Consider the following 19,568-nt stretch of genomic DNA (forward strand, 5'->3'; position numbering starts at 1 on the left):
TAAGACTGATTGGCCTGCTGCCAGATTTAAATACGCATCACCTGGTGGGGATTTGAATCTGGTATTCGATCCCAACCTTGACAGGTCTAAGCCACATCAGTCTACTCGGACCTCCAGATCAGTGTCCGTTCTGAATACATTTCTTCAAAACTATGGTATTTCAGATCCACTGCGTATCACTGAGCCCTTAGCAAAATACTATTCTTCTTCTCCCCTGTGCATCATTTGTATTCGAGGATTGATTATTTTCTTTTGGATAATTTCCTTATCCCAAGGGTCACCATGTGTAAATAACATGCAATTGTAATTTCACATCATGCACCAGTACAGGTTGATATCTCATTTTCAAATGTGTGCACAAGGCAGCGTTTCTGGAAATTTGACTTAGCATTAATGTCAGATGAGGAGTTTTGCAAGTTCATTGAGTACCACATTGAGTTTTTCTAGAAACGAATAACACTCCAGATGTTTCAAAATCTATAATTTGGGAGTCGCTAAAGGCATATCTGCGGGGCCAAATTATTTATTTTGCGTCTTATAAGAATAAAAAGCGAAACGAACAGCTTCGAGAACTGACAGAGCTCATAGCAAACATTGACACACAATATGTTACCTGTCCAACCGCTGATTTATATAAGCAGAAGGTACTGCTGCAGTCTGAATTTGACACCCTCTCAATTAAAGAAACTGAGAAGCTCTTTCTTAGATCAAGATATCATATATACGAGCATGGTGAAAAAGCAGGTAGATATCTTTCACATCAGCTTTGTCAATCCGCCACAGCCCAATCTATACCTGACATACAGTTATACTCCGGTCAGGAGGTAACACACCCTGACAGAATTAAGCTATTTTATCAGGATCTCTATACTTCCCGCACTGATAATTCAGAGGCTGACTCCTTCTTGGGGAACATAGATACTCCCACGAGACCAACGTGAGCTACTGGAAAGACTTCACTTCTTATCCAAGTCTACCTATTGACTGTCCACTTTGAGGACTGTCTACAATTTCGACCTATTGCTAGAGGCCATATCTCTCAAATATATAGCACATTGCAGCATACAAAGGCAGACTCTGTGTCCAAAGCCAGAAACGCATGGGAACTGGACTTAAACCTCCAGATCTCAGACGACCTATGGGACCTTAGTGTTAGCAGGATCCATGAATCCTCAATCTGTATACGGCATTGTATAATACAGTTTAAAATCCTTCACCGGGCGTACCTAACCAAAGCTAAACTAGCCAAAATATACAATACCTCTGATAATGGATGCCCGAGGTGCAAGCAATCACCTGCTACTATGAGCCATATGTTCTGGACCTGCTCTGATTTGAACCGGTTCTGGGAATTAGTTTTTAAAGCTTTTTCATGTGTGTGGGAAAACACATATGAAGCACATATTTGGTGTCCTCCTAAACCAACACGGTATAGCTTCTTATTAAATGTATGGAGTGGCTTTCTCATCTCTCCTGGCACGCAGTCTAATTCTTCTTAAGTGGAAGGATTCCGATCTACCAGTGTTTGTTCAGTGGGTAGAGAGGTAGATAGAGCATTTGAGATACAGTTTGAGAGGGTCTCAAAGTAAATACTACAAAACCTGGTCATCCTTTATTGAATATGTGGAGAAGTTGTGATTTACTGAAGTATTACTGCTTTTATCTGTGGGGTTTTTTTTTCTTTGAAGCCACCTACTATCTGTAGCAAGCCAACAAGAACTGCACACAATGCAGCCCCCCCTCCCCCCTTTATTTATTTTATTTTTGTTTGTTTGTTTGCTTTTTGGTGTTTTCTGCCTTGTTCACATGGTAGTATTTCTTGTTTGTGTCCATACATTATACATTTTCCTGCGTGGCACAACCAGTTTCACAATGGCAATGTTTGTAATCGCAATTCCAGTTATATTTTTCTGTATTTTTGTCACATTGGAAAATCATAAATAAAGTTATCAAAAAATAAATAAATAAAATAAAACTGGCTGCCAGTAGACAGCTGTTAATTATGAATAGCACACTAGGCCCAAGTGTCAAAGACCTCTTTGAATGGTTGTTTCAGGACCACAGACTGGGCTTCACTTCAGCCAAAGTAGAGAAAGAAAGAAATGGTCAAAAACAGCAGAAAATGTGGGACAGAGGGATCAAAGCAGGGCTCTAGAGTGCGACCAATTTGGTCGCAAATGTGACCAAAATTTTCAGTGGTGCGACTAAAAAAAAAATTTGGTTGCACCTGTGCGACCAACTGTTTGGGTAGCAAAAAAATAAAATAAAATCTGCAACCTTCCCTGTGGTCAACAACAGACACACATTTTGCCCCTATCGTGGACTAAACCAATCAGAGATAGTAAGGGGCGGGACCTCCCTGATTGGCCGTGGTCCAGTTGAAAGTGCAGGTGGAAGTGGGAGGTGAGTAGCTTGAATAAAGCGATATCAATTCATTAAATCCTGAATCGACTTTTAAACATAACTGTGTTTTGCCAGAAATGCCAGATTCTCAGATTAAAGCTCACAAAACCATTTCAACAACAACCAAACAGCAAACGAGAGCAGGTACACGGATACCACACAAAGACGTAAACACAGAACGGACCGACGCATCAGAATCAACTTTGTCTTTCTCGGCTTTCTCACCCGACGGCCCGTAGACGGACACGCTGTCGGAGCTTAGCGATTCTGATGCGTCCGGTCCGCTGTGATTGCGTCTTTTTGCGCCGATTCTGAGCTGCAGGTTTTGTCTCTCCAACCATAATTCACCGAGCCAGCAGCAAAAGAAGCAGCAAACTGCGCTTCACATTTGATCAATGTCGTCATGAATTTTGCTGTTTTGCTTCCACGACTATTAAAATCACACTTCATGCACAGCTAGCTCTCTCTCTATCTATCTCTGTACTTCAAGAACAGTTTCCCGTCTCCAATCTCTGTTTTCTGTATTATTCATTCGCTTATTACCCACCAGTCTACCGTTGTTTACAGCGCTGTCGGCTGCTGTCTTTTTCTTTTCTTTTTCTTTTTTTCACTTAAATGACTTCGGACAAGAAAGCTTATTTTTTCTGTTGTTCAATACTGAAGAAATTTAAACTTTATATGCAGAACATTGTAGAATATTTTTAAGGTTATCTGCTATAAAAAGCCAGACCAGGAAAATCTCCTTCATGTTTTTCTGTGTTTTATTCTCAGTTACTTTCACACAAAGGCATCTGCTGTGATGTTCACAATTCTGATGAAGTCAGTACTGATAAATGATCAGAATTATAATATTTCTGACTGTCTGGGGCTAAGTTGAATCGAATCGGGACTTTGAAAACCGGAATCGAATGGATTATAGAAATCAGTGATGATACCCAGCCCTAGTGAGCAGCCTAGGCACCACAGAAGTGGATGTAGCTGTAATAGGAAAAGAACTATTGCTAACTTTTCTGTTAAGTTAAGGCCTGATCCTTCTGAAATTCATAGCCAGTGCTCTGTCACGGTGTCATCAGTCTTTGAATGCTGTAAAAGCACAGTGTATCCAGAAAAACATATATTATATAAATTATTATAAAATTTGTGTGCGCCTAACTTTTGTGCCCGTACGCCTAACTTTAAAAAGTTAGGCATACCGGTACGCCCATGGCAAAAAGTTAGTCTAGAGCCCTGCAAAGGCAGGGGAGTGATGTCAGGCCTGGTCTTATCAACTTTACCAACAAAAGACTGTAAGAAATGTTCCTGGAAGGTAAGGGGTGGGATATTTCAGCAAACAATGCACTCTGGATCACATGCATCTATATGTGCAGCAACATCTGCAGGGAGCTCTAACAGCAGTTCTGTACTTTACATGTGTTGGTCATCACACTTAGTAGAACATGCTGCTCCCTACAATAAAGCCACACTTATTGGCCAAGCCCCTTTAACATAATAAGCAGGATATGGGCTATTCCTCAGTCTTCAGCACAGGACTGACACATCACCTTCCTATCACTTTTCACCCTCATTGCAGTTTCCATGGTGATTACTCAGGCCGGCCTGTGCAAGTTATTTTCCTGAAGAGCCCTACATCTCCCATGCTGTTTGACACACCTACAGCATGCAGCACAGAGTGGGAGGGAGCACTTTGTTGATGCTCTGAAAAAGGAGGAGTAATAAAGCTGTCACAGTAATAAATGTGGCTGGTATGTGACTGAGAGCTGTGGCCCTCGTGACAACCCATGCTTCCCCACCGAAGGGCCTCAGGTAGGGACTGTTGTGTATGAGGTGTTATTCTGGAGAGGACATTCTTCTCCTCCTCTGTCACAAGCTCTGGTGACAGCTGAATCCCTCGCCACGGCACAACGTTTATCACAAGGGCATAAACAGTATAGCTATGAGACAAATATGCACCCAAATGGCCTGAGATCAACCCGCTGCTATTTTAAAGAAACAAAGACCAGCGAAATGTTAGCAGGACAGGACTGCGTATAATCTCCCCCCTCCCCTTCCTAATCTGCATCTTAAAGAAGAGCATCAGAGGAGGATGTCTCTTTGGAGGAACGTTGTATGTCGCCCTCCTGCTTCCTTGTTCTAGGCATTCTGATATCAGCAGCACCTGCAATGCAGAACATCCTTGCTGTGAGGCTGAAACGGAGGCGCGGCAATGAGTAGAGAGGACATGGGGGAAATGGGATGAGAGTGGATGGATGGAGGAGGGAAAGCAGAGCAGGGCAGCGCAGTGATGCTCAGCAATTTAGTAAGAGGCTCATTTTTCTTGAGTTGTGCGCCCCATCATACAGACTGGGTTATTAGAGCAACACATTTAGCCCATTTCCCCTTGAGTCAGGCAGAGAATGAGGGAAACCAGAGGAGGAAGAGGCCACTCTACCACTGCTTATTGCTGTTATGATATCCCAAGGCACCTAGAGTTTTTGTTGATGAGCGCTTGCTTTTGGGGTCTCTTCCAAGCCTCATTTTCACCTTTCCCTTTTCCTTTAATATTTCGGATAAATGAACTACAGTGCTGAAAATGCTTCATCACAAGGCGAACTGTTGATCAAAGCCTTCAAAATCCAGATTCTTTACCTTTGCACACACACGCAAACACACACACACACGTGCGCGTGCATGTGCGCACTCACCGGTCTCGCTTGTGTTTCTTCCCACTCTTTTTCTTCTTCTCTCTGTGAGTGGGTGAGAAGCTGCCAAACCTGTTGATAGAGAGAAGGATACATGACGTGACTGCTAAGTGAACCTCAGATAGATGTTAAACTGTGGCTTTTCACTCAACTGCATTACATTACCCCTCAGATAGGGTCATTATGAGCAAAGGTATCATCTTATAGTGGCTCAGCTGATTTCTCTCTCAGCTCTATTCATCCCTCTGCCTTTCTCCTTTTATTGTGGCTGCTCTCTAATGCCTCTGTGTCTCTTCATTTCAATCTTGCTCCCCCTCTTTTCCTGACCTTGTCAAAAGAAAATGGGAGATGAGGGTGTGCTTTGCTAATGGCTCCCCACCCCCATGCACAGTCGCGATATCTGATGGCTCATTTGTGATACTCACACCAAAATAATTGGAATTCCGTTTTACAAAACCACCAGTGTAATTATTCTGTCAGCGGAGCTGGCGAAAGGAAAAAAAAAAAGGAAAACAGAGCAAAATCGAACCACTTCATCAGCGATCAGTGGAAGCTGTTTCCATCAGGAAAGCTAAGGCTGCCTATAGGAGGAGGATTGAAGATCACTTTGCTGACAATGACCCCAGAAAAATGTGGCAGGGGATCAATCACATTACCAACTACAGAAGCAATAACATCTAGGACTGATGAAGCTATGTGAGAATGCTCTTCCTGGACTTTAGTTCAGCATTCAATCATATCATCCCGGAGATCCTGGTCCAGAAACTGTCTCACCTGGGACTCTCCACCCCCATCTGCCTCTGGATCAAGGACTTCCTGACAAATAGACCACAGTCTGTCAGAGGTTTCTGGGCGTGCACATCTCTGATGACCTCTCCTGGACTGCAAATACCACGGTGGTGGTTAAAAAGGCCCAGCAGGGTCTCCGCTTTCTGAGAGTGCTCAGGAGGAACAACCTGGAGGAGAGGCTGCTGGTGACATTTTACAGAGCCACCATAGAGAGCATCCTAACGTACGGCATAACATCATGGTATGCAGGGTGCTCAGCTGCGGACAGGAAAGTACTGCAGAGGATCATCAACACAGCCCAGAAGATCACTGGCTGCTCTCTGCCCAGCCTGGAGGTCACTGCAAACTCTCGGTACCTCAGCAGAGCTGGCAATTTCATCAAGGACTACTCTCACCCCAGCAATCAACTGTTTGAACTATTACCGTCAGGCCGACGATACAGGTCACATAAAACCAGGACAAACAGATTCAGGGATAGCTCCTTTCCCAGAGCTATCACCGTAGTAAATAAGCACAAAAACAATTGAACCTATTCCATACCGTCACTGTCATTATATTATGCTGCTATTCATACTGTCATTATATTAATGCTGCTATCCTGTATATATTGTACATACTATTGTTTGAGTACTTACGATTGGGTTTTTTTGTTTTTTTTTTGTACTTTTTATATTTTACATTTATATTTATTATTGAAACTTGCACCAAGGGAGCGGCACTCCAATTTCGTTGTACTCTGTACAATGACAATAAAGGCTATTCTTAGGGGTGGGTTTTTATAATCGATTCATCGATTAAAATCGATTCTGGCTTGGATAACGTAAAATCGATTCATTAAAATCCTGAATCGATTTTTTAATATAAATTTATTTTGTCCGAAATGCCAGAATCTCTGGTGACATCTCACAAAATTTCAAGAACCACCAAACAGTAAATGAGAGCAGGTACAGGGATTCTGCACATAGACTTAAACACACAGCGCGACCCGCGGATCAGAATCAGTTAGATGTCGCCTTTCTCACAGTCGGGGCTGAAAGCCGACAGCTCGCTGATCCGGGTCCGCGCTTTGTGTTCACGCCCTTTATGCGCTGATTCTAAAGCTGTTAGTTTGATCTCTCTCCAAACAATATTGACCGAACCAGCAGCAAAAGAAGATCCAAACGCTTCACATAAACATCGTCATGAATTCACTCTTTTACTGTTTTGCTTCCATTGCGATGCGCAGCTCTCTCTCTCTCCCTCTCTCCCTCCCCCTCCCCCCTCTCTCTCTCTCTCGAACACTTTCCCTTTCTTCATTATTCGCTTGCTTGTTACGCACAAGTCTACTGTTGTTTACAGCGCTGTCGGCCGCTGTTTTTTTCCCTTTTACATTCTTCCGAAAAGAAAACCTCATTTCTGCTGTTCAATACTGAACAAATTTAAACTTTTTAATATTATTCAAAATGCAAAATGCTTAGCCGTGTGTCTAATAAAACCGCTGTAACGTCAGAGGTAATGTTCACTAATTAATGGTTTTCTTTCGTTTTTGATGTACTGCAGAATATTTTTATAAAATCCCAGACCAGGAAAATCACCTTCATGTTTTTCTGTGTTTTATCTTCAGCTACTTTGACACAAAGGCATCTGCTGTGATGCTCACACCTTGGATAAAGTCTTGCGAGTGTCAGCTTCCTTTTTATAGATACAAAAATATGTAAATGTTCTGATCTGAATTATACTTCTGACTGTCAAAATTTCCCAGATTTAAATCGAATCGAATCGAATCGAATCGAATTAAATCGAATCGTGGATCGAATCGATTTGGGACCTTGTGAATCGGAATTGAATCGATTCTAGAAATCAGTGACGATACCCAGCCCTAGCTATTCTACTCTATTCTATTCCACTCACCGACTCCTTCGACGGCCAGATTTCTTCTTCTTCCTTTTCTTTGGACGAGGGGAATGTGAGCTGCTTGATTTCCTCTTCACCCTGAATTGGCCGCATCAAGAGAGTTAGGGGGAGCATAAATCATTTACAAGCGATTGCTATTATAATCATCTCCAGTTTTCAATTTCTGATTACAGTTATTTGCCGATGCTTTGCCGATAACAGGAATGATAAGTGTATATTTTCTCATTTTCTCATTTCATTCATAACACAATATCTATACAATACATCTTACCATCCAAACAGGAAATCACTTTGAGGAAATGACACTTAATCTTGTCTATGAAGCGACACGCACACACACACACAGAGTACAGTCTAAATGACCATCTATGTAACAGTTTTCATATATAAATAATAATTGCTGCCTACCTCACGCCACATGCACTGTGGGTGATATTTTAAGATTTTTTTTGTGTTTACATTTGGAGGAAACACCCACAAGCCATGTGACAGGGACGACAGACAGCTGATTTAACACATCCTTGAACATACCTGTTGTCACCATGGTAGTCATGCCCATAATCTCCATCTTCATAGCCAATCACTTCAGGGTCCTCTTCATACCCATCAGGGGGATAGTGCAGGTGGTTGACCCTGAAAACACATGAAGAGATTGTGGTGAACAGTGTGTCTTCATTGTCTTCAGTGAAAACATGCAGACAAACAACAGCAACATCTGTGTGGGGCTTCTTCATAATTAACTTTTTATATTTGCCATCTTAGCTGGGTGTGTGTGACCATGGCAATCACAGGAAAAAGGATGAAAAGAAGAACTGAGCAACATCATTTTCAGCATGTGGGGACATTAAACAATTAAAATAAACAAAGCCGACTTGTGTCATATTTATAAATATTTTTTTAAACATACAACCTAATCAATTTAGCCAAGTGATGGATTTATACCAGGTGGATAGTGGATAGCAGCAGCATGTGGTGTGCAGGCTGCCAGGGTTTAAGGAAGCTGAGAGAACATTGATGATGGCAGCTGCTCACTGTTTGAAAGAACCTCAGGAAAGAGGAGTAACAAGTCTGAAGACTATCATACTACCATACTATACTAATCTGATGTCAATATTCGAGAACTTTACATTTTTAATACAATTATCACATTTGTTTAGGGATTTTCTTGCAAAGAGATTTTCTTTTTACCTTTAAAGATTGTAGTCTGAGCCAAAGGGGGAAAAAAACACTGTCATTGTTATACATCAAAATGGCGATTAATATGCTGAAGTATAGCAGACATTTTATTTTTCAAATAGTAGGAATGCTTCACTGTACATGGACAGCCAAGAGAAACTTTAATTGTGACCAACAAACACAGTAAGAGGGACATTATGCTGGTAAAACAGCCACTCATCAACGCCCTCTAGAGGACAATTGGTGAAATGTGACACTTTTCCTAAATGATTTACTGTATTTAGTGGCTCTGTGTTAAGAAATTATGCAACACAAGTGTATGGAAAGACATCTGGTGTAAAATCTGTACCAAATCATAGACGTCAATCTTCCACTCTGGTAACCCAGTAGGGTTAAATAAGGTAGCAGCAGAAAGAAAATGCTAAATTATTTATTAAATTTTCTGAATGTATTAATCATATCTTGGATTTATGGGTTCAGCTCAAATTGGTAAAATGCTCTGATCACAAAGTAACACCAAGATGAATGAAAATTAGCTTTACAGGCATGGCCCGACTGATTTTTAACATAGCCTTATTGCAAGTAGAAAGTCTTAAGGGAAGCGCTTATTTTAAGCCCTTAAAGTGATAGACAGAAAGTCAGGGGGTGTTTATAGCCTAATAAATCCTGATGAAACAACAACTGTATAGGAAGTTTTATACCAATGCATTCCCTCTCAAAAAAACTATAAATGTCAGGCTACCACTAGAGAGAAGTCAACGGTGTTCATCCTCTAGAAGCTATGAACAGATGTACAAAAATGTCATTCTAATCTAATGCGCATTTATAAAAATGACCCAGATGACAGATCAGTGGTGCCGTCCTTTGGTGAGGCTAGAAACATTCCACCTACCCATATGGTAAATAGCATTAAATTTTAAAGGAACAAAAACAAAAGCAAGAAAAATAAACCGACTCTATTACACGACAAAAAAATAAAACTAAAAATCAAATGCAACTTGAGTTCTATACCGACAGTTGCAATTTTCCCTCACTGCAGCAATGAGAATATCATTAGCTCTCAATCTCTTACAGACCAGCTTGTGGGATTCATATCTTCAGACTTGTTTATCACACATTGCATTGTATGTATTGACAGATGGCTGGAGCCTCCTTTCTTCCTCTTGGCCTCACTACCCTCTTCCCTCTTAGGTGCCTCTTCTGGTCTGCCAAATGTGACCTTGCCACGTGTGATGTTAAAACAAAAAAACCCCACACCATACTGACTCTTTTTTTCCCTTCATGCTGTCACAACTCCCAGAGTTTATCAGCTCAAACTATTATAACACACTCAGCATGTCATATTCTGGGTGTTATGACGCTTTCGCCCCCTACACACATATGTAACACATGGGAGCACTGTCTTTAGCGAAGACAACAGAGGTTCTCTGCGCGACACCATGCCTCCTTTATTAATAGGTAAGAGATAAAAAAGGAATGTATAATCAGACAAAGGTGTGATATAAATTTGGATAAAACGGAACAGTGATGTAGAAGAAAAAAACAAATAAGTTGTGTCAAGCAGTGGCGTGTCTAGAAAATTTTTGTTGGGGGGGCCAGGTAGGGGCACAGATTTGGAGAAGGGTGGCAGATGTAATTGGCAGATAATGTTTAAAAAAAAATTCTACCAACCGTTAACCATAATTCAATAATCCTATAAACCTAATAACCGAATGCGCTTTTAACTCTTATTAGAATGAGATTTTAACCACTACGGTGCAAAGTTTTTAGATACTGCGTTGATAAAGTACAAGAGATACAATCAGTGCTTTGTCAGTGTTTACTCAGCATTCAAGGACATCAATATTTGCATAGTATTTTTACTGACATATAGTGCACATATGTTTTGGGCAAAAACATTTTTGAATATTAAAATACGTACATTTGTAACAAACAATTGACAAATTAGCCAATTCCAATGTAAAACTTTATCTGCCTGTTAAAAAAAGAAGATAATCTTCTCACAAACTGGTGTTTGATTTTGAAACAGGAAAAAAGTGGGGAAACAACTGAAAAGACTAACATTTGAATAAAACCTGAAAGCAAGTAAATACTTCCTATGCTGCCTTATGGTAAACTTTGGTAATATTGATAAAGAACAACACTGGCTGATGATGAAATACAGTCAGCTGGCATGGTGACACAGCCAGTATTAACCTGCAGGGCTGGACTGGGACAGAAAATCGGGCATTTTGACTAGAGACCGGCCCACCAGGTATTAAAGCCATAAAGACTTTGAATGAAAACAAATGCTGTTGTGACAGTGATGTACACTGTCTTGTTGGTATATGTATGATTTCTATACATTTTACGTCAGATAAAAACTTTGGTTGTAAGATTTAGATAATTATTTAATAAAAGCGAGATATTTTAAATGAGAATAAGAAAGAAAAGTATTTCTTTGTGCCCCCCCTTTCCCTGTTAATGCCCTACCTGGCCCCCTGGCAAAACTTTCCTAGACCCGCCCCTGCACAGTTACCAGCTGTCAGCTACACAGAAAAGGATCCTGGTGTAAGTTGTCTCTCAGAAACAGTTCATAACTTCCCTCCAACTCATTCATGTCACCTAAAAGGTAAACCTGTTTCTCCATCACCTGTTCAGCTCTGATGATTCAGTAAGGACATCTGCTGGTTTCATCTTCATGTTTCCCTCTCACCACATATCCAAACCGACATCATGACCAGCAGCTTTACAGCTGTGGCTCCAGCAAACGTCAGCTGATACTAGAAAGTAATATTAAATAAATTCTAACAACAGCTGATCAAGCTTAAACGTGCAGCTGTTGTTTAGCGCGACATCCGCTGGTTTCCTCTTTCTGGCACAAAGTGGGCGATAAATAAACAAGAGAGAAAAGCCGATCAGCTGATCATTGATCAGTTTCATGATTGAAGTAGCAACAGGAGAGGGAGGGTGAGAGGATGAGAGAAGAAGAGGCAGCTGTGCAGCGTAATGACAGAATAACTCCAGCTTTGTGTCTTTTTTTCATTATAGCGAAAGACCAGGACAAACTACATCTCTTCTCAGCTCAATACGAAACGTGTAATATTTTCTCTGATTGAGGGACCATTCCATTTTTTTAAGGAGCCGTTGGCAACTCTACTAACTAACCTTATGAATAAAATAAAGTTCACTATAAGTTACATCATAGCACCCACCCAGCTGTATAAAAACTCCGTCAAGCTGGCTAGAACGCAGTACGAGTTATTGTAACTGACGGTAAAAAGTCAGCACAACGAAAATAAACTACACCTAAACTTGGTTTATATCTAACCCAGATAGACTGCAGGTCATAACTTCTTACCTGAAGTTCAGTTCACCTGACACTCGGACTGGCGGCTGCCTCGGGGCTCTCCTCCTCCCTCCCCTTCCCTCATCCACCTGCTGGCCTCTGTGGAAGCCCCGCCATAGCCACCACCAAACAACTGAGTTATTTTTACACATCCACCTGCATCTGGCCAATCCACCACCTCTCATTGTTCACCTCACTGTGCCCCCCCAGGCCACCCTGCTGGACACGCCACTGGTGTCAAGTATCTGGAAGGAGAGAGTGGAGCCAACACGAACAGGGAATGGGGTCTGGTGGTTAGTTGAGAAGACTTTGGCCTTTAATTGGCTGAGCACCACTAGGCACAGCAGGGATGCTAAGAACCAGCAGAATTACATCTGTGTTGAACATGAGTTACAAAAATCAACTTAATTGGAACTCGCGCAACAAAAATATCTGCCTCAAACAGCAGAATTAAGTGAGGAGAAGAGGGTGTCAGACGACTCAGATGTTTGCATTAGAAAGTGAAGTTGAAAGTTTGCGAGGGAATATAGACTATAGATGATATTTTAAGTAAGCACCGCATGTTGATGGCACTCACACTTTCACTGCAAAAAGGCAAAAATAACTCACATTTTAACTCTGAGCTGAGAAGACACGCATGTACACAGAAACACATCGATACCCTGCAGTATTATTTTTTGGTTAGATTCACTAAAATCTCTGTAAAGTCTATATTTTTATTATTTAGCTTTTGAAATCCAGATGGTGTGGCCTCTCAGACTAAATGCAGGCTCCAGTCCAAGCCTCTGGTAATGTAATTGGCTTGGCCTTGGAGGAAGTGTTCGGATACTAGGCTTGTGCACATTCAGAAGCAGCTGCATACTCTTCCTCCTTACCATCAATATTTTTCTAAAAAAATGCCATCACTCCACATCAGCCAAATACAAAATATTTAGCATGACTGTATTAGGTAGAAACCTCTGGGAAAGAGAAATAAAGCCAAAAAACTAGAGTTTCTCTTAGAGCCACTTTAAGCAGCTGTAAAAGTGAGTCAATTCACACCGACGCTCTTGTTAAAATGCCCAACTGAAGTGATGAAACTGACATGTTTACAGCATAGTGGGGAGAAAAAAAAGATCTTGGCTCACCTTCATAACAGCTGTATGGGGGTGACTGTTTTTTTGGAACTGATTAATTTCACACTTTTAAGGCTTAAATGAGGTCCGCTGTAGATGATCGCTGAATGCTAAGTACTGCCTCTGCTAATTTGAGTAATTGGACTGGACTCATTGGTCATGTTAGAGCATTTTAATGGAGTTAGCTTACCAATTCAGATTGGAATGTGGTTTATTGTACTAAAAGCTTGATCAAAAACTTTGCAGTCCAGGTAAGTGAAATTCTACTTTTCTCTTTTTTCCATTTTCTTTCTTTTTTTTTTTTGTTTGTTTTTTTTACTTATCACAAAGTAACATTTCTCTTTGCAGTGCATCCATGCAGTCAATGGAGTCATCTTGATAAGCAAGTTTGCTAACATTAGCTAATAACTAGGGGTGCAACGATATTCGTATCGATATTGAACCGTTCGATACAGTGCTTTCGGTTCGGTACGCATATGTATCGAACAATATAACATTTGTAATTTATTTTATCAACTTTCCTTCTGACGATGCTGTCTGTGTTGAGCGCTCAGTGAATCTGCGTTCGACTACTCCGCCTAGGCTGCACTGTCGAGCGCAGATCTACTGAGCGCTCAACACAGACAGCATAGTCAGAAGGAAGAGCGCAGGGCAAGCTAGCAAGACAGAAGTTAAGCTCTCCAGATCTGGCGTTTGGAATTATTTTGGTTTTCATGTGACGTATGACCCTGAAGGTCATGGACTAAAGTAAAACAGTATGTTGGATGTGCCGTGCAATGCTCAATTACATGGGTGGGAGCTAGTGTGTTAGCGCAGTTAGCTCGTTAACGTGTTGGCCGTCTAGCCCCATGCACGGGGCGATCGGCGGTAGCTCGTTAACGGAGATTTGCCGTGTTGTGGCGTTAAGGTCATTTCAACGAGATTAACCTGAAATCACTAGTGGGAACACAACGAATATGACTGCACATTTACGCCGACATCATCCTAGTGCAAAGACAAAAACAACAAGCATGCTACTAACTTTAGCCGAGTCATTTAGACAGCTGTTAGCACATGATTCTCCTTATGCTGCTGAGAATATAGCCCAGAAGAAGCGGATAGTATAGCTTTTATTTTGGAAAGAGCCATTTCTCTGTAATAAACTCTCTTTTCCAAAGATGAGTGATTCCTCAATCAGATACAGGGCTTGCAACATCGCTAGCCCGACGTCCTGGGGCTAGCGATTTTTTTCAGTCGGGCTACCAAAATCTATCTCTGCCCTGCCCGTCGGGCTATTGTAGGAAGGAAAAATATATGTCAATGCTTTTGCATTCTTTCAGAAATGTAGCTGGGTAATTATGTCATTGGCATCGGTGAGCCACTGTCAATATGTGACATATTGAAATCGCGTTTGAATTTGCGCTTGTTTTTTTGCTTTCACTTTGCAATCACGCGAACTGTGTATAGAGAGCGACAGCACTAATCTGTGAGTGATGATAATTTGCGCACCAATTCCTCTGACATCGTCTTATTAATCGTTAGCTTACTATGCAAACATGACAAGTGAAATCTCCCGCAGCAAGCTTAAACATGTGAGAGGTTGATCGCGCAGAGAATCGCTGAGCTTATGTGAGTGCGTGTGTAAAAGCAGGAGGATATATATTTCATTTCTTCTGAGCCAAATAAGACAGGTCAGGGTGAAGAAGTCAGGGTGAAGAAGTGACAGCCAAAGAAAAGCTTACCACAAAACGGAGAAGTTATGACAAATCAGACTATAAGGCAAAAAGAAAGTGCAGCTTTATGGTTTCATGGACAAAAGAATTTCTGTGGCTGCAATATGACGAGCTAAATAACCAGGGCTGCACATAAGTGGTCCGCAGGTGCGCATTCGCTGTCAAAATAAAAAACACGCACAAGGGTTAGGGTTAAATTTAAAAACTGTACTTTTGAGTTAAAATATATATTTATAATTTTAATAAATGACAAATTAAAAATGCATGAACATTTTTTTGTATCGAAAAAATATCGAACCGTGACACCAAAGTATCGAACCGAACCGAACCGTGAATTTTGTGTATCGTTGCACCCCTACTAATAACCTAATATGCACTAATTATCTATTACAAAGCCAGATCTCGATTAACAACATCTGCACTGTGATTTAAAGTCGGATGTATTAATAGTAGGATGTGTTAATAACACAGCAGTTCTAATTGTTTGTGCTATAGGTGGCTGTAGCTCAGGTGGCAGAGCAGGTCAGCCACTAATCAGAAGGTCGGTGGTTCGATCCCAGGCTGCCTCCTGGCTGCATGTCAAATATCCTTGGGCAAGATACTAACCCCGTGTTTGTATGGTCAGAGGGCCCGGTGGCGCCAGTGTCTGGCAGCCTCGCCTCTGTCAGTGCGCCCCAGGGCAGCAGTGGCTACAATGTAGCTGCCATCACCAGTGTGTGAATGTGTGGGTGAATGACTGAATGTAGTGTGAAGCGCTTTGGGGTCCTCAAGGGACTAGAAAAGCGCTATACAAATACAGGCCATTTACCATATTCACTTGACAAATTTCTTACTTCTAAAAAAAAATTATGAAAAAAACATCTCTAATGGGATTCACAGACTTTACCTATGACCCATGAGTGTGCTGACTCAGTTAGCTGAAGTTGCTTTAGATTCTTTTAAACAGGGACATTAAAATGTAAATAATTGTGAAAGATTCATAACAGCATGCGACTTCAGCATTACTTGCTGACTCAATGTCTTGATTTAGTTTTTTCAAAGCAAAACAAAAATAAATTGTTGCTTTAGCTGTCGGTGTTGCCCCCACAGGGCAGGAAAAGAAACTCGCTGCCAAAAAGAGCAATTAACAACAATTTAAACAATCTAGTGGTCCCCATGCTTAGTCATTAGTAACAAATCAACCAATTCCCCATCCTGTCTCTAGTTTCCTAATTTATACTATGCTCCATTATGCTGACGACATCTGTCCAGTCCAGACAGCGTTCCTATTAGGCAGATGAGTGAGTCTCTCTGCTGACCTGGTGAGGTAAGAGCCTCTCTAATTCAGCCACTGTCCCTGAGACTTGGCAGTGATGGACTATGGCCAAGGGTCTCCCTAGGGCTGTAGCACCAAGTAGTGCAACTCATTCATAGCCTCTTTCAGACAACCACTCTGCTCGTGAAGTCCTGCACATGTTTCTGTTGCTGCAGAGAGTTATAGTTTGTTATTCTGGGGAGGAGGCAGGTGGTGGCTGTATGGATTACTCTTCATTATATGTATGGGGGCAAACTACAAAGACTTTAGAGTTGTCATATTGAGATGAAAAGTTTACTGTGCTGGGATTTCTATAAGCCGAGCTGATTGATTAGATGGTCGTCGGGGAAAAACCTTAATCTTGTGGATGCACAATGTTTAGATAAGATATAACCACTTCTATACAAAATAAGATATATTTCTGTTTCCTAATAAGGAAAGGCTGGTCTCAGGTATTACATCAGATATTGAACTGCTATCTGAAACTGAGGGGCAGCCTTGGTAAGTAAGCACGAAAGGCTCTGAGAGGCTTTACATGCTGCATTCCTTGTCTCGCTCCACATTCCCATCCATTCTTCAGGAAATCAATGTGGGACACCAGTAAACAGAGTTATGAGGTAGCCACAGCTTACTGCTGGCTGTTTATTGCTAGTGTATTAAGCTACAGCTGATTTATCACATTCTGTCATTTTCTTTCCTCAGACTTCCTGTATCTCTTATCAATTTGTAATACCTTTTCTCAATCCAACCAACATATCTAATTGAGGAGTCAGATTAATTAAGGCATGTTAATGTCTAAAGAGGCATTTCACTTCAGCTTACTTCACACAGAGGTCTGCTTGCGTGTATTTTTTTTAAATCCTGGGTGAGCGAAAAGGATAAGGAAGAGTGGGAGGATAACAACCCTGCAAATTACAAGCCTCTTCAATTTTCCACATCAAGGCCTTTGTAGAGAGGGAATGTTGCAGAATTTCAGGCGAGCACAGACATCCTAAATTGACCTGACTCACAAGTGCCCTTGAGAGTGAACTACTGTGAAAAGCAAAGCATGCAGAGTTTCCTGTGTCTTTATAGTTTGCCGTCTTTGGACCATAAAGGTTCATCTCATTCATCTTACTGTACATCACGGCTGTGGGTAACTCCTCCTCCCCAGCCTTCTTTTTCATTTCACTGTGGTTTAGTTAAACGTCAGACAACAGCTGATATGCAGAGGAGGGAGAATCATTAATCGCGACTGCGAGACAGGAAGCATGAGCGTCATTAACAGTCATTAGTTCAGAGACAGCAGGACAGGTTGCCACCACAACCATGCCTCTCTCCATCACTCACAGGTTCAGAACACTGAGTCAGGAATGCCTCCACACCCACATCCTGCTGTTGCCATTCCTCCCGTATTTCAAGGTTCCAGCCTTTGTGATTGTGTCTTTCTGTGACGGGGACAAAGTCTTTTTACACATTCATTCATTTTGATTGCTTTAATTCCTTCTTTGCTTGCCTCAGAAGAGGCACTCTCCCTCCCACCTTGCGCTTAAAGCTTGAACGAGGCTTAGCACTAAACAAATTGACAATTATCATGCCAATCTTCGCCTCATTGGCTTCCAGCAGAGTTTGGAATAGACTTTAAAATGCTACTGATTATTTTCAAAGCACCAGGGTTTTAACTATTCCCTGTGTATTCACAGAAAGGCAGTGCCAGTCAAAAGCCATTAAAATTTATTGCACTTTTGCAATTACGGTCCATGTTCTTTGGAACCAACAGCTTTCAAGGTATTATTTGAGTTGCAGGCCATTTTTCATGACCTCTTTTAAAATCAATTTCTGTTAGCATTTGCTATTTATTGCTGCCTAGTTATAGTAGTTTCATTTATTATGAAGCATCTGCATTCATTTTCTAATCAATTTATCATCAAGGATGATGCCTAATGACTTTGCTAACAATGTGTTTGCGAACAAAAAATGGAGTTGAGATAGGCTGTGAAAGAATATAAATACATTCTTTGGTTATGCATGGACAATCCTCTGAAAAAACAATGAAATATATAAATTTTATGCAGAAACATCCACCCCTCTCCTCTCTTCTTCTCTGACCCGACTGGCACAAGTAGCTGTTAAACATTATTGTACAAAGACAAAGATTTATAGCTTAAGGGCAAATTTACAATGCAAGGCAACCAGAATTGCATAAAATTGATGAGAGGAGAAAATTCTGCTTATAATTTACGGACAGTGGCCTAATTTATGAAAATGTACAAAGTCTCTCTACAGAGAGAGGAGCAAAACAGATCTATCAGAACTGGGTGGGTACTGTGTGTGTGGGGTCTTGGAGGTCGAGTTTTTCGGGTCGAGTCTCTGTAATAAACATCCCATTTAATAAACACTAGAAGAGGATTTTAGGTAGTGCCAGACATGAACAGTTAGGGCATCACTGGGCTTCATTTTTGGGATTTTGAAGACCGATACCATTTTTTTTCTATCACACATAAAGCATAAATGGGTTTAACATTTGTTAGGTGTAGTTACTGCACTTATGATTCTTTACTAAGATAATATGATAATGTTGCAAAAACTGGCACAAGTTACCCGTTTATGCTCTGTCTGACTCTGCAGGTTGCTGTGCTTGTGCCATTCCAAACAAGATGTTGCCAGCAGTGTAGTTGCAGACTGCCCTCAGGCCATTTATCTATCCACTTTCTTCCACTTATCCAGAGCCGGGTTGTGGGGGAAGCAGCCTTAACAGAAAAGCCTAATCCTCCCTCTGCCCAGCCACCGCCTCCTGCTTATCCAGGGAACACTGAAGTGCTTCTGGTCCTGGGTCTATGCGCCCCCAGACACCTCACCCAGGAGACGCCCAAGAGGCATCATTCTTGTCAGTAGAGCTGGGCGATAGAACGATAACGATATGTATCGCGATATAACTTTTTCTCGATAGAAACTATCGCGATAGACCTCGCCGCTCTTGTCCTCTTAAAAAAAAGAAAAAAAAAAAGAAAAGAACAGCCAATCCAAATTACGTAGCGCAGAGCCGAACCAATCACAGCCGCAGCGTCACGTCACGTGACTTGTTACGTGCAGCACAAGTGCCAAGCCGCACATGTGTATTTGTTTGGGAAGCAGCCAGCCACCGTACCGCCCGGATAATGGAGGAAATGAGTGTGCCGACTACAAAAATCAACCGAGCGT

The 19,568-nt window shown here is 41.4% G+C and overlaps 1 protein-coding gene across 6 annotated transcripts in view; it reads right to left on the bottom strand.

The window, feature by feature from the left end:
* The window catches only part of srrm3 (serine/arginine repetitive matrix 3), a 148,093-nt gene that overhangs the window by 29,232 nt on the left and 99,293 nt on the right, over positions 1-19,568 (bottom strand). For 5 of the 6 annotated variants that reach the window (XM_086309770.1, XM_086309769.1, XM_086309768.1 and 2 more), the window contains 4 exons: positions 8,295-8,396; positions 7,761-7,841; positions 5,856-5,897; positions 5,085-5,153 (listed from right to left, as the gene is read on the bottom strand). In XM_086309770.1, the coding sequence (XP_086165896.1) occupies positions 5,085-5,153; positions 5,856-5,897; positions 7,761-7,841; positions 8,295-8,396 (294 nt within the window). The remainder of the gene's footprint in view (positions 1-5,084; positions 5,154-5,855; positions 5,898-7,760; positions 7,842-8,294; positions 8,397-19,568) is intronic. The other variant, XM_086309767.1, reaches the window with a different exon arrangement.

This window comes from Aulonocara sp. 'chitande type north' Nkhata Bay, linkage group LG10 (genome assembly GCF_057382095.1).
Source record: "Aulonocara sp. 'chitande type north' Nkhata Bay isolate Kocher_YH1m ecotype deep benthic linkage group LG10, A_spYH_male_GT1.1, whole genome shotgun sequence".
NCBI classification, from domain to species: domain Eukaryota; kingdom Metazoa; phylum Chordata; class Actinopteri; order Cichliformes; family Cichlidae; genus Aulonocara; species Aulonocara sp. 'chitande type north' Nkhata Bay.